The 16008-nt window shown below is 38.1% G+C and overlaps 2 protein-coding genes across 2 annotated transcripts; one reads left to right on the top strand and one right to left on the bottom strand.

The window, feature by feature from the left end:
* Positions 1-806: 806 nt before the first annotated feature.
* LOC101298473 (sorcin-like) lies at positions 807-3841 on the bottom strand. The gene is made up of 10 exons (XM_004290007.1): positions 3755-3841; positions 3610-3668; positions 3475-3515; positions 3345-3376; positions 3167-3195; positions 2468-2504; positions 2203-2259; positions 1786-1862; positions 1491-1564; positions 807-1092 (listed from the first exon to the last, which is right to left on the bottom strand). The coding sequence occupies exons 1-10, from the start codon at positions 3836-3838 to the stop codon at positions 1073-1075; spliced, it is 510 nt and encodes a 169-aa protein (XP_004290055.1). The 5' UTR covers positions 3839-3841; the 3' UTR covers positions 807-1072.
* Positions 3842-4215: 374 nt separating this feature from the next.
* Positions 4216-5682, top strand: LOC101309797. The gene has a single exon (XM_004292255.1). The coding sequence runs from the start codon at positions 4216-4218 to the stop codon at positions 5680-5682; it is 1467 nt and encodes a 488-aa protein (XP_004292303.1).
* The last annotated feature ends 10326 nt before the right edge of the window (positions 5683-16008 follow it).

Here is a 16008-nt window from a genome sequence, read left to right on the forward strand (position 1 = left end):
AAAGGTCACGTCAACAATTTAACTGAGAAAATTGACGGAATGACTATTTGGATGAAAAATCGTGACTTTAAGGACTCTTCAGATTAAAATAAAACCACAATGACTAAACAGATGTCGACTTCAAACCACAAGGACTAAACAAATTTTAATTCAAAAAAAAATTGAGTAGTTTTAAAATCAGAGTTCGACGAGAATCTGAGTTCAACATAATAAAAATGAAATATGAGGCTCATGCTACACCAATTGAGTCTAAGTTTTGCCCTTGCCCGTGGCATTAAGGCTAGCCTTCTTGCCGGTCATGTCTTTTAGGACGTAGGAAGTTGGACCAGATTGCATCATGATGAATAGTGCGGCGTGTTAGAGGTTTTCTTAGCGAAGATATATATACATTCGAGCCCGGTCGACTTTACGAAATTAGGAGCATCACCACCATCAACCAGGACGAGGGAAGTATTATAGATTACGGTCATTGCATCAATAGATGCCATTTGATCAGATATGAGAAGGAAACTAGGTTGTAGTATGGACGCTACGTCTTGGGTTTGAGAGGGAAACACTCTTTTGATTTGAAAAGAAAATTAGGATACAACAAAGAGTTCGTCGATACTAGTTTCGGTGATGAAACCGGAAGACCTTTGTTATGAAAACGTTTGTTAGAGATTAGATTGCAACTTAGTTTGTAATAATGAATAAGATGTGTCTGGAACATCAAACTACTTTTGATCAAATTGTTTGAGGCCATCATGAGAGGTCTCGACAAGAATTCGCTTAAGAGACGGGATAGAAAACAAGAATGTAAGAGAAATCATGACCATATATTAAGATTCGATGGTTCAGATTCATTCATGAGGCAATATTATCAGACAACTATGATCCATCAGAAGCTGGCCAGGTGAAGAATATTTAACACCCTGAAGCATACAAGTTTCTATTTGAAGCTTTTGCTTTGTACACTGCTGTGTCCCATTCAAGGTGTTACATCTTAAGAAGCAGATGCTGGTCCTACATTCACAATAAAAACTTGAATAGAAATGTACGTCGCAATTCCACAGCATCCATGATCTGCTGCAGTTCATATTCTGCAATTGGCAGCTGAACAAGAATGGAATAAGCACACCAGATATATGACAATTAGTGATAAAATAATATGTCCAATCATGATATTTTCCACATTTGGTTATATATTTTCAGATAAATAATCTACGACCTTCAAGGCACCAGCCAAGAATTATCCAAGTGACATCATTTGCATTTGCTTCACTCGAGTTACTTCAATAAGAGTTTGGTCCAGTGATGTACATATAAGCAGGGGATGACTAACTAGAAGCTACTTCTAACCAAACTAAGTTTGAACAATAAGTTTCCCAGCATTGATATAGCTAGTCTTGGTGCTATAGAACTTTTGTAATCAAATAACAAGAAACTAGTGGACCATAGAAGACACAACAGTAATGTACTAAAGTTTCCTGTCAAATTAAAAAGGCACTCACTGCAATAGACGAATTGGTTGAGATCAAGAGTCACTCTCCCTTGCTTAGCTGTATCAAATGAATTGAACAGATTACTGCAGCAAACAAAGTTTCAAACAACTAAATCAGTCCCAATAAAACTTAGATAAGAGTTCCAAATTCTGAAAGGTCCACTTTATAAGTCAAGCATGTCAAAATGGAACTTGAGTACAGAAAGTACATGTGTGTGTTCGGAAAAGAAGTTTTTCTAATCAAACCTAGGATGTTTGGTGGTACTCGTTAATTCTGAGTTCAACTTAAAAGAAGTGAAACCTACCGGGCAGACTGCACAAATATACAAAGAGATATGAAGTCAGCAAGTCGGAACATTCCATTCTTCTTTTGATCAAAGCTCTGCATGTTGTGAGGACAAGGAATCAGCAACATGCTCAAATCTCAAGCATCACATCATTCACATGCAATATAGGGAGCCTTTCTAAGATTTCCTTTTTAAGGGTTATAGTCTGAAAACGATGATTCATCAAAGCATATCAGCGTTAGAGGCATCAGGATATCTGCCCAATGACAGACTATAAACATGTACAAATGTGTAGTTTTGACATTACAAACTGCGTAATCCATTCACACTTCCAAATCTCTATCTTTAAAATAGAAGTAGATGGGAAACATTACAAACTGTGCAATCCATTCACACTTCCAAATCTCATCTTTAAAATAGAAGTAGATGGTATACCTCACAAACTGTGTAGAAAGCAGGGGAGTCCAGCAAGAAACCAATTTTCCCTAATGCCTGTCACAGTAGTTCAGCAATTGAAAACTAAAAATTAATATACAAATTTTAAATAAAAAGGGTGAAAATCATAGGAAGGAAGAGGTAACGCAGTGTTCCCACTGCAACACTATTAAAACATATAAGATGCTTGAACTGCGAGATATAGTCACAGCATAATAGAAACGAGTTTCAAATTTTCATCTGAGACGGAGAAATTAGAAATTACCTCATACACATCATCAGGAACGAGATAGCCCCGACCCCTGAACAAAAAGTTGACGAAATTCAACAGTTATTAAATGCATCAACCTGTATATAAAGCAATTACCTTGATCTCAAAAATTATGAACTGAAAGAAAACATAGCAACTATGGATAATCAATAAATACATTCAAGGCATGGTGACCTGTATTTTAACTATGATGGGAATGAAAATGACAGAGCATAAAAGTTCATAGGGCAACACTGCACTGCTCAATAAAACGCAAGAAACAAAAATTCTATAAGCATTGTAATTTCCTAACATTCTGAAATTATGCAAAACATAAAGGAACTGAGCAGCCCAGTTATATGACGAGAAGCTAACTGCCTAGCTAATAATGTTTACCGGTAAATGGTTATAGCCATAAACCTTACAAGAAAAAAACATAGACTGCCGGGCTTAACTACCGACAGTCAGAAAAATCTTAAGGTACTCATTTCTTCATATCACCACAGACCCTATATAAGAAAGAAAAACCAATGGAGTGCCGGCCACTTTAGCCAACTCAATTACAAACAGTAAGATGAATCTGGTGATATAGGTCGATTCTATCATGCACACCTTAAATTAACTTGACCTGAAGACATTGCACCTCACAAATCACAATAACATGTTTACTAGATTCAACAAGCAAAAGCTTAAACACAATAAGTATTGAATCACCTCTCCCGTTCCGAGAAAGCTTGTTGAACCTACAGATAAGACAAAAAAAAACCACAAAGATACATATAAGTTTTATGAATAAACATTAAGAATATGAGATGGGACTTTTCAAGTTCCTAACATTACAAGCCACACGGGTATGAACTGAAAAATGTAGTGAAGTGATAAAAGTCCCCACCTTTAGTAAAAACTTGTTGAGCGCTACAAACTCTGAGATATGGAAATAGCTTAGAAATAAGCGAACCCATATATTAAGCACAACAATAAACAAGTTGAATCAGAGTAATCGGCAAATGAAATGAGCATACCTTCAAAGCTCATGGTTCCATTTCTATCAAAATCATACATCCTGACAAAAAAAAAAGCACCCAAATCTTTATGACTGTGTGAAATTGAACATGAAATTGGGTACCGTAAAAGTGAGATGGATTGGTATGTGGGACCTGATCATTTGCTGAACAACTGAGAGAGGGAACTCGAGATTTCCAACGGCGAGAGCGCTCTGATCACCACCAGCACCAAAGGCAAGTTAAATGTGAGGAATCGAGATTAGGGTTTAAGAGGAAGAAGAAGAAGAAGACGATGAACCTTGAGCTGAGGGGCACTGATGCTTCCGGTTTTCTCCGAGTCAACTCGGGCGAACCACTCTCTCAGAATAGTCGCGTTCTCCATTTTCGGTCTGAGCTTTGTTGGATGGATTCTGCTTTATGTATAAACCTACGCTACGGCGTCGTATTGACTGAGCACCTATTTCATTTTACCTCAACTTAAGTTTGTCAACGTGGCATTTACTTGAAGAACCCAACCATTTAACTTTGACTTGGGAAATTGAAGAAGGGAGAATGACGTCATCAACGAAAAAGAACCCTAGATTTTATGCATTCGAATTTGTAATCCAACTGGATATCCAATCCAACTTGTACACGAAAAGCCACCTCCTTGTGGAAATCGGCCAACCCGAAGCATGCATTATAAAACTGATCTTAGCCATCTCCTAGCTATTTCGCAAAACTGAGAAAGTAGACGAACGCAAATTAAGGCTCTTAAATATGTCAGGTTTTCTCAAGAACCTTCAAACGTATTATGACCAGCCGAGACTAGACAGCAAGATAGAGGAAAACGAAGATTTGGGTTGTTGGCAGGAACCACCTGAAGATGTGAAAGAGATTATTGTTAAGCTAATGAGTTTCAGTGGTCGAGTTCGCCTAAGCAGTTTGTGCAAGTCTTGGAGATCAGTTTCTATGCGAAGAGAGATCCCGACTTGTCTACAACTCCCATGGTTAGTACATCCCCAAGCCGAAACGGGCGATAGCTTGAGCTTCTCTAGCCTCTCAGAGGGAAAAGTTTTCACGTCGAGGCTACCTTGCCCTGATTTCAAGTCGTTGAGACTGAATAAGCTGCTACTTGGGACAAGTACTAATCAATTGCAAAGATCATCATCTCGTTTTCTCGAGTCTTCCAGAGGTTGGTTGGTTATGCTGGGGTGGGAGTTCTATTACAGGTTATTCATACAAAGAAAGCAGCTGATAATATATCTCCTGAATCCAGTTTCAGGAGCCCAGCACCGACTTCCTCCTTTACAAACGATTCCCGGCTATAAAGAAAAGTCTGACAGTCATCCCTTTTCTCAAGTTGTATTATCTAGCCCAGATATCGATGTATCAACATGTTTGGTCGCAGCAACTCTTGGTACGCAAAAACTGCTTTTATGCAGACCTAGAGACAAAAGTTGGAGCGTCTTTCAGGTATTTGATGAAAACGACAGTCTAGGCCGTGTTAACCATATAATGTTTTCTAGTAGAGGGATACCATATGCCTTAGTTGGGGATAGCAGTCTTTGTGGTGATGAAACCTGGATTGAAAACCGCAGTTTAAAGTTTGGAGATGATGAAGTGGAATTGAAGGTGATCTATGTCAAAGTATACCTAGAATCGTGGGCTGATGAAGGGTTTTCTATGCAAGAGTACTTCGAATATAAGCCATACTTGTCAGAATCAACGAACAATGAACTTCTGTTGATTTATCAAATTGCAGACACTAATGTTCGTGATCACGATGTCATGGAAGGCAATGTGGTTGATGAAAATGACATGGAAGGTAATGAGCAGAACGAGAACGTTCTAGGATGGGTTGGACAAATCTTACGTAAAGCACTGCACCTGAAATCTTTTTTAAATAGAAACAGGCCAGAGTTTCCCTATCGGAGGACAAGGTGGTTTAGAGTATACAAGATTGATCCAGACAATAATATGTTTCATAGGGTACAAGATCTAGGAGACCAAATGTTATTTCTAGCAGATGATAGTTCTTCTTTGTCCCTTTTAGCCACCAATTTCAAAGAGTTACGAGGGAATTGCATATATTTTGCAACAAGAGGAATGGCGTGTGGAAAAGTTCATACATCACGTGAGATCGGCATTTTCTACTTAGATAGTGGAAGAATTGAGCGATCATTTCCAAGTTTTGAGATGGAGGAAAACTCTCCACTTAGTTGGTTCGTGCCAAGTTTATGGTAGACCTCAGAATTCTAATTACTTCTTGATCTTTTCCAACTCATGATCGAATGAGGACATGTGTGGCTCATCTTCAAATTTATTTTTTGATGGTGAGAAAAGTTATATTGTAGTTCGATCTATCTGTTATTTTTCTTTGAATTTTAAATCGAACATCAATCTATCACATTTTTTCTCTTCTGAAAAATGGCTGATTATATTCAACATCAATTCATAAGAGACGTACATCGGGACAAACCAGGTAACCAATCTTACCACAACCAAACTCATTAACGTTAAAATGATCGCTCACCAAACAATAGGCCTGAATAAGAATATCTTTGTCTTATTAAGAATACGTAATATTCATCTAGTCTAATATGCTAATCATGTAATTGTTGTACAAATATCAACTAGCTAGAGCGTCTTAGAAAAATATATAGAAATTACTCTTACTTCAAACAGCTCGCGTTTAGAATGTCTTCATTTGTCTTCAACCGGACGGTGGGTTCCCGGTTGTAGCGGTTCCCGGTTGTAGCGGTTCCCGGTTGTAGCGGTTCCCGGTTGTAGCGGTTCCCTTTGGGGTAGAGTGGGTGCTCTGTCACCCAACAGACTGCTATAAAAGAGCTGATATCGCCTAATTCTTGTCAGTAAATTAAATAAATAAATAAATCTTTATTTGTCTGTTCAACCCTAAACTCCAAAAAAAAAAAAAAAAAAAAAAAAAAAAAAGAAAAGAAGATAGATGGGCTACCGTGTCACACGCTGACCCGGAAATTGAGAATATATAATTTTTTTTTCCGGATAAGGACGTGAATAGCTTCGACTTGTCAAAGATAAGAAAACCTTGAAAAATAAAAACATGCTATATGAAAAACTTATAACCAGAGGTGACTTGGTGAAGAAGAACTTTATTTCATAAGTCATTCTTACAACAAACATGAAAGTAAGCTTATAAATAAGCCTTATTACATAAACAAGAATTAAAAACAGCAAGCTATATATTAGTTCACTCCTCCTCCTAGACTTCAGTTTCGTTCTGGACATTAAGTCTTATCTCTCAAGTGTAACATCTGCACAAATTCATAAAGGGGTGAGCCAAAATCTCAGTAGAGCAAATCTCATGATATTGCAACATGGTAGATGTATACGCACATATTTTAGGTTTCAGTTGCTAATACTCTTGTATTATACTTGGTCACCTCATAAGATCATTTTATCATTATAAATTGAAAGGGTTTCTCTCCCTACATATATACAAAAGCTGACATAACTGGTCCCTTTCAAGTGATAATCTCAATCACACAGCTCTCTTCATTCCTTATTCAGCATGAGATCTGATAAAAAATGATGAGCTATTCATGTATGATAATAATCTTTAATTACTATCAACATATATAACTCAAAAGCATGACAACTAGGGCTGGGCACTTAGTACCGGAATCCCGATCCCGTACCGGTCTCGTCCCGAAAGTTAGCGGGACCGGACGGGACGGGATAGGTTTTGAAAATGGCAATCCCGTCCCGTTATAGTAATGTTGAAACGGGACGGGACGGGATAGGGACTATCCCGAAATATCCCGTCCTGTCCCGTAATATTAGAATACCTGATTTTAATTATTTTATAGTTGATTTTTTAGGTTGCATGTGCACCCAACCGCACTTGATTTGGTCTAAAACCTAAACGCTCAACCAAATAATACGCCTCCACTCCCTCCAGCCTCTCAACCAAATTCGATGCCCAATTCAATTTGATTTCCAGCTTGTTAATGGCTAGAGGGAAGAAAACACCGGTTCGTCCTCGACGAAGTGCTTATGGTGTGCAGGCTTCTTCTGAAGCGATTTCTTCTCAACCGGATTGTCCTTCATCAGCAGCAAGTCGATCAACTCAAGCTGCACTTCTCCTACCAGCTGGAAGTCAACCCACTTCTGCAAATCAACCTGATGCGACCCAAGCTGCTGCCAACCAACCTATTGCGACCCAAGCTGCTGCAAGCCAACCGGATGCGACCCAACCTGCTGCAAGCCAACCTCCAAGTGAAGCAGTTGCATCTACATGGGAGGTTGATTCTGAAACATCAGGTATAAAACGATGATAGCTACCTGGTTAATAACTTTGATGTTTTTTGTTAGACTAGTAACTTTAGGAGTGTTCTATCTCTGTTGATATTGATGAGGAAAAGTAGTAGCTTTAGCAGTGTTATTTGATTCAAGAGCTTTAGCAGTGTTATTTAATTTCTGAGGATCATGTTGGTATTGGAAATGAGGCAATGAAAGTGCGAGATGAGATGGTTCTACAGTTGAGCTAAGTTACTACAATTGAGTTGGAGTTATTTTGATGTTTGAGGAATCCTACTATCCTAATAAGAGAGGAAGACAAAAGACTGAAAGAGTTCAGTTTAGTTTTAGGGTTTTGGTTTGACAATTGGAAAAGACTGCAAGAGAGAGCAGAAGAGGAGTGGGAGGCAGAGCTGTGTCTTTACTTCTCTGTTAGACTTGCCAACTACTGAACTACAGTCTTTTCTAGTAGCTGTAGGATTTTTTGTTAGTATATTTGATGATTGATTATTTGGTTATTGTTATTTTATCTGTTTTTATATGTTTTTATTCATTCTTATGATTTGATTATTTGGTGTTTTTATCTATTTTATCTATTTTTACAACTACTGAAATATACTAATTCGTTGATATTGAGTCACATTAGATATATTATACTAATATAGATATAGTCACCTTGTTTATACTATACTAATGATCAGATCAGATATACTATACTAATGTAGATATAGTCACCTTGTTTATACTATACTAATGATCATGATCAGATCTGTCTGATCTGATATTGAGTCACATTAGATATAAATCTAACACCTATGCACCTATGTTCTTGTTGATTTTAGTACCTTTAATTTCATTAATGTTCTTCTTTTTTGTTTGTGTGATTTTGGATTAATTTTTTTCCATTAATTTCATTAATGTTTTTTGAGGGTTAATTTGTCGGGATCCCGATCCCGATCCCGTCCCGGTCCCGATCGGGACGTACGGGACAGAATTTAAAAAAAAAACGTCCCGTCCCGTCCCGTTTTTTTATTTTCGGGACGGGACGGGATTCACCAAATCCCGGCCCATCCCGTCCCGTGCCCAGCCCTAATGACAACAAGTATGTAAAATCAAACTTGAGATTTCTCATAACTTCCCCTTCCTCAAACTTGTTTTAATAAAGCTGAAACTAGACTTATACCACTTGCTTCAAATCTCCACTAGTCTCTTTCTTATTCTAACTTTTCTCTCCTGACTTTCTTTCTAACTTCTGAATTTCTCTACTTGTTATTACTTCATGTGAATACCTCTATTTATACTAAGGAATGTAATCATTAGGTCTATAACTTAACTTTTGTAATTTGATGTCAGCTTTATCTATAAAAATCACTTTGAAGTTTAATTATCTTTATTTGCTAGCAGATGTTTTGTACTTGGAGCTCAAGTTTTAAGATGCTAAGTACGCAACCATTTGCATCCCATACTCTAATTTCTATTTCCACGTACACTTTTTGTTGTGATTTTTTTTATAATATTCTGATAAGGATTAGGCGATCTTAGTTCCTCTGCAGTAGTGTGTTAGGAGACAGAGCACCCAATCTATCCCGAAAGGGACCGCTACATCCGGAAACCCACCGCCCTTCCCTTATCTGAATTTTTGTTGATAAAAAAATAGATAGTACAAGGGGAAAGGAAGGGGGGCTAGGCCAAAACCATTCAGAAAACAATACAAAAACAACAAACCAAACATGCCAAAAAACCACTGTCCAGAAAAATTAGTCACCGAAAAGTACTAACTAGAACACCAAACCAACAGCAGAAACAACTAAATAACAAATAATAAGATTGGTCAACCTCCATGATAGGCATATCTAGAGGAAACATCAATACTATCAATACTAAGTAACATAAGCAAAAAGTTTGGTGGTGCATCCCATCAAAAATCCCCATTTGAGGCTCTATAATTTGTCAGCACATCTGTAACCTGAATATGCATTTGACTAGTAAAAATACAAACTATTCCTCCAAGAAACAAGCAAGCAACGAGGGACCTTAAAAGGATTATTATAGTAATAAACCATCATAGATAAGTTTGTTTCAATCCATAAATTGTGCCATCCTCTATTTCATGCAATAGTTACAGAATCAATGAATGCCCATAATTCCATTTTCAATGCATTGTTGGCATCTAGAAAAAGGCAGGTATGATTTCAGAAAACCCTCCATAACCAGCTTGATTAGTGCTCCAGAATGACCCATCAATATTTACCTTCACCCATGGGATGTCAGGAGGACGCCAAGAAACCGGGGTAAACATAGGAGCAGTAGCTCGCATTGGGGATAACCCCAACAGCTTGAAAATAGAGAGATTAGTTGCATTTGGATCTGCTGGTTTGAAAGCCAATCTAGCAATCCAAGAGAACATTTGAGAAGAACCAATGGAAACGTCCCGGAGAAAAAACTCTCTCTTCATGTTTGATTTGGTTTCGCTCAAACCATATGCACCATAATAAGTTACAACCAGCAATATACCAAAGCAGTTTAGTGGAGGGACTAAAACCAATAAGTTGAGAAGAATCGAAGTAATCAGACAATGACATACCTGGGTCAAAAGGTTGTTGAAAAAACAATGACAACCAATTCCACAAGCTACTGGTAAACGGGCAGTCCCAAAAGAGGTGGAGAGTTGATTCTCTTGCACGAAGACACAAGAAACATCTGGAACACAACTGCACCCCCCCTTCTTTGCAGTAATTCATCTGTTAGAATTTTATTATGAAGAATCTTCCAGGAAGTGAGGCTCTTACGAGGTTGAATTGTCGCATGCCAAATTGATTTTTCCCAATTAAAACCTTGAACAACATCAGCTAAAAAGGAATAAGTTTCCTTAGCTGATAAAGCTCCTGATTTCTTACCAGACCAGATCACTTGATCCTCATCGTTGCCAAGGATAAAGGAACACGTAGGATACTTTGAGCAATGTCATGATGGGCAGAAGCCAAAATCTCCGGCAAAACCCAGTCACCGTCAATGATAAAATTAGAAACCTTGTCATCCAGAAAACTGTGGTGTCGCTCATCAATATTTAATTGACTAGCGAGTGATTGACCAAGCCAATTATCTAACCAAAATCTCACAGTGTTGCCATTGCCAATTAGCCAACGCAGATTGTGAACAATTAATGGCCATATGAGCTTCAATCCCAATCACACAGAAGATTTTTTATATTAATTAATAGTAGACCAACCTTCCATTAGGAAATAGGACCGGAGCAATGAGGTTGAGGGAGATAACAAAGAAATCACGTCCCAACCTCTTTTTAGGAGAAGAGAATCATTTTGTGTAAAAATGTTCTTAAGCCCCAAACCACCTTTCTCCTTTCGGCGAACAAAAAACCTTCCAAGCAATAAGAGCAAACCCATCTTTCAGAGGATCACCATTCCAAAAAAAATTTCTTATTAATCGTTAACGTTGCACTTTAGTCAATAGAGCTTTAGGCCAAACATAGACTTGAAAGCTATAGACAAAGAGACTTTGAACCACTGAGTCAATTAATTGAAGTCTGCCAGCTTGAGAGAGAAGATAACTTTTCCAAGAGCTGAGTTTACATCTCACCTTGTCTGCAATAGGGAAAAGAAACTCTGACTTGGGTCTTCCAATGAAGATGGGAACACCTAAACACTTTTTCTTGTGATTGATGTGTGTAATCATGTGTTAGACACAAGCTAGTTACTAGGTGATTCAGCAAGTAAAACAAAATAATATCTTATATGTAATTATCTATTTTTTTTTGATCTGATTGATGTGTAGTTATCTTTTTTTGGCTACGCTAAACTACTTAAAAACGAAAATACACTCATACCGCCAAAGCCTCCGGTAGCACAACCAAGACGATGATGGGTTTTATGCCCTTACAGGGGTGGAGAGACAAAATTTTGACATTTTCAAACGGTTTTTAGCATCTTATTTGCAGGATCAACGGCTAATATAACAACCAAATCATAGTAGAACCTATAAGATCATCATATAATAGAATCTATAAGATCGACCCAACTAGGCTACATTGGCTTGCTTTAAATTTCCTCCAAAAATTACTAAGCCTATGGGAAAAGAGATGAGAAATTTCTTCTAGGAAAGGGAGGCTAAAGACCCTCCCGTTGCTTGGGATGAAATATGTCTTCTTAAAAAGTGGGGAGGCCTTGGTCTAAGACCAGTTTCTTTTTATAACAATGTTGTAATAGCCTGACCCAAAATAAATCAACGAAAATAATTCTATATGGTTCAACCTTAATTCAATCGAAGACCAAAACTTATAATTGAAGCTTACGTCAAGTAATCTTCTATTTCATCTTCTATTATGTCATTTGGTAATCACAAAGACAAACCACTACTCCTGACTCATAATTCAAAAACATGCCATGCAGTTCTCCTATGCGATGAAACATCCACCCAATAACATCTCCATAAACTACATTATGATATAACAATATCACCCCATATTCTAAATCCTTCAAATTGTCAACTAATGTTACATCCCGACTTTTAAATTTTTATCTTATTTACTAGCTTGGTTATAATAAGAATTTTTACCGTCTCCGTCATTGAGGTATAGTTTAATTGGTCCCTAGAGGGGTTTGGGGGATGGTTATTTTCGGAGGATTATTAGTCGGAGAAAAATGTGACGACGGTAAAAATGGTAAATTTTAGCTGGTAAAAGATAATTTTTATTAGGGTATTATTTTTCGGGGTGTTTTATTTTTGGAGTTGGGTTTGTTTTAGAGTGGTTTAAGGACTTGGACCGGGTGTAGGAGGCCCAAGTCTTTTTCTTCTTCTCTCTTTTTCTTCCCGAATCTCCCTCTTCCCCCGAGTTCTCCCGCTGCCCGATTTTCTGGCCGTCCGTCCGGCCACCGTTCGCCGCCGCTCCGGTCCCAAACGGTCGGCCTCCAACCCAGCTTCCATTCTAAGCCGGTGAGAGCCGCCCTAGCTCCGCCGAGAAAGAGTTCTCTCGCCCGAAATCACTAGCTGTCGGGGTGATTTTCTCGCCGGAACTCCCTCCTCTGGCCACCAATCTGGGCAGGCCATATATGGTTTTGAAGGTCTCTAACCCAGTTGCCTTGCCCTAAAAGGACTCACTCCGGTTCGCTTCAGGTGAGGAGAAATGTGGAGGTGAAATTTCTATGGCTCTTTTGCTATTTTTAGTCGATTACCCTAGCTAGGCTTGGAATTGATGTTTGTGCTAGTTAGGGAAGTTGTAGAGGGGGTTGAGAGGAAGATGCTATCAAAATTTCATAGGAATTGGAGGTCGCCGCTGTTTGGGAGATTTTTAAGGTTTTAAATGTGGAATATTAAGGGGAGTATATTGATGCGAATTATGGAATTTTTGGATGAGATTTGGATAAGCTTGTGAATTCCCGAAGTTCGGTATTTTTTTTGGCAGTTGAATAATGTAGAATCCGGCTGTAGGATTTAAGTCATTAATCTGTAGAAGGTTGAATTAGGGCTGCCTGTATGTTCGGTGAAGTTTGAGCCATTTTGAGTCAAGAATGACGAAGTTGGGCAATGATGAGTGTGTGGGAGGCTCACGTTTAATTTTGCCAATTTTGTTTAATTATTGGATTTTTAGTGGGAAATTAATTATATATTTGGAACAGGACGAGAGGAGGCCCGAGCAGAAGAAGCCTTGGAGCGACATCAAGCTTAGGCCTAATTTGTGAGTGGACATTTGTTATAATTGAAAAGCATGCGATGATTATTTTGTTGATCATTTATTTCTTCTGATGAGACTTATTGATTTCTCAGTTATTTGACAATTTTTCCTCCTTTGGAGAGTTCCCAAAAATGAGATTTTCGGTGGATATGTTTATTGGATGTTATGAGTATAGTATGCATATAAATGTTAGCTAGCTATACGTGCTTGGTCCGTCATAATGAGGTAAAATATCATTATGGCGTGACGTGAGTGTTAGACACAAGCGTCATAGCCTTATATGAAAACTACTTTCTTATCTGATTTTTTATAGGTTTTCATAGAGGGAGTCCACACGTAAATACACTGTCCACTTCGGTCATAATGTGAAAATATTTCATTATGGCGCAACGTGAGCGTTAGACGCTAGCGTCGTAGCCTTGTATGAATTTCTATTTTTCTAATTCGTTCATAGGATTCATACAAGGAGTCTGACGAGTGTAAATACATACGCATATATGTTTATATATAGATTAGCCTGAGAGGCTCCATTTTATTTGAGTTGGTGACTAGCCGGAGCTAGTCGTGAAATTGTCAGTTTTTGAGTTGAGCGTTTAGGGTTTAGGGTTTAGGGTTTAGGGTTTATTATTATTTTTTGGGGTGGTTGTATTTGGGGAGCACGTAGGCTCCAGAAGTTAAGGTTGGATTAAAAATTTTGGGAGTGTTTGCAGGTTTTCTTTATGAAGGGTTGTCCATTTTTAAAGGAGGTTATGCCAAATTTTCGGTAATATCTTTCGTTGGGAGTGGTCTCCGCACAACTTACTTCAGGTTTCAGGGTAAAATTCGAGGTGGGTCGTGACAACTAAACTCAATTTTGATTATAGAGGCATGTAGAGCTTAGAGAAAAGATCAATTTTGATACCTAAGATGAAAACAACGGTTACCAATAAAACACATAAACTCAATGGAAACTCCATGATTTTTACCTATCCGATTTTGACTCATCACAGTTCGATCAAGGAAGTCAAAACTATAGAGACGTTGCAAACATCTAGTTAGAGCTTCAATTCAACCTACAATTGACGCCGTGAAACGACCAGGATCAGAAAACCCGATTTGAAACTCAATACCTTTCAAGCGTCATTATGTCGTCGTCTTTGGCCATCTGAAAAGGGAAGGAGCTACCAAAGCTTCGCGCTGTAGCCATTGGTGCCACTGTGTCGGTAAGACGTCTAGGCAAAGCCGGAAAGTGGAGGTGACGAGAGCTGGAACACCGCCCCTGCTAACCCCCGGTTCCCTCCCAACCCCTGCCCCCCTCCCCCCCCCAAGGTTGGTCTCTCCCGAAATAAAACAAGAGTTCTCGAAGCCTCTACCCCCCCATCTCTTTGATCTACACACACATCCACCACCGACCTAAATTTAAACGGTCCAGATTCAACAGTGATAAGTTCTACGGCTCAGATTGCACCACACTAATTTGCTTGTCGTGTTCCGCACTTTAATATCAAACTTTTATATCAAGGATTTCACCTTGCGAAAATATTTGAAAAATATCCTCAAGAATTATCTGATTCAGTTACCTTTAAAATTGTCGGAGCATTACAAATGCTACTCTAGCTAAGCTAGGTTGGAAAGTTTTAACGGACAAAGAGAATTGGTGGACAAAAATTGACACCTAGAAAATTTGAGGAAACACTTTTTCTTTGATGTTAAGAAAAACCTACTCAGTCGTATCCATGGAAAGGGATTCTAGATGTGAGAGACATTATTATTTCTGGAATGAGATGGATTTTAGGAAATGGAAAATATATTAAATTTTGGACCTTTAATTGATTTTATGATTTTCCCTTAATCAATTTATCATATGATAATTCCAGAAACTACATTGGTGTGATGCTTCTGTTGCTAATTATATTTTATAGTGAATGGGAGTTGGGATACTCCAAAACTGTTGTGAATGATATTTCCTCTGTTTTTTTTATGAGGAAAATAAATAATTAAACAGAGGTGTCTCGAACGCACCCAATATTCATACAATGATATTTCCTCTTTTAACATTCCAATTTTAGATTGCGAATATGAATTGTGTGGCCCTACTCCTAATGGAGTGTTTTCTACGAAATCCGCTACTTGGTTACAATGTAATCTTCCCAAACATTCTAAAGCTGGCCTTCTTAATAGAATCTGGAATTTAAAAATTCCTCTTAAAGCAGTTAAAATCTTTAGTTGGTTGTTGGTGAGAGGAAGACTTAAGATGAGGGCGTGGTTAGCCCGTTTTATGAATGAGATTGATAATTATCGTGCTCTTTGTTGTTTAGATCGATGATGAAAATATAGATCATCTATTCTCAAATTACTCTTGCAATGCTTCTGTTTGGACAAATTGTAGTAATTTACCAGCACCTTCTTCTCACTACTCAGTTGGTGCCTGGTTAGATTTTATTTTCAAGAATAATCCATCGTCTGATATTGAAGATTGCTTACTTGTTTGCTAGCAGATTTAGAAATCCCGAAACCATGTTGTTTTCCAAACTCGCCAGTTTAACCATGCTTTTGTCATTCCAGCGGCTGCTTCTGTGGGAGCTGCTTTTAGATAAGTTAATTATCAGAACCCCCCACTATTT

Source organism: Fragaria vesca, linkage group LG2 (assembly GCF_000184155.1).
Source record: "Fragaria vesca subsp. vesca linkage group LG2, FraVesHawaii_1.0, whole genome shotgun sequence".
NCBI classification, from domain to species: Eukaryota; Viridiplantae; Streptophyta; class Magnoliopsida; order Rosales; family Rosaceae; genus Fragaria; species Fragaria vesca.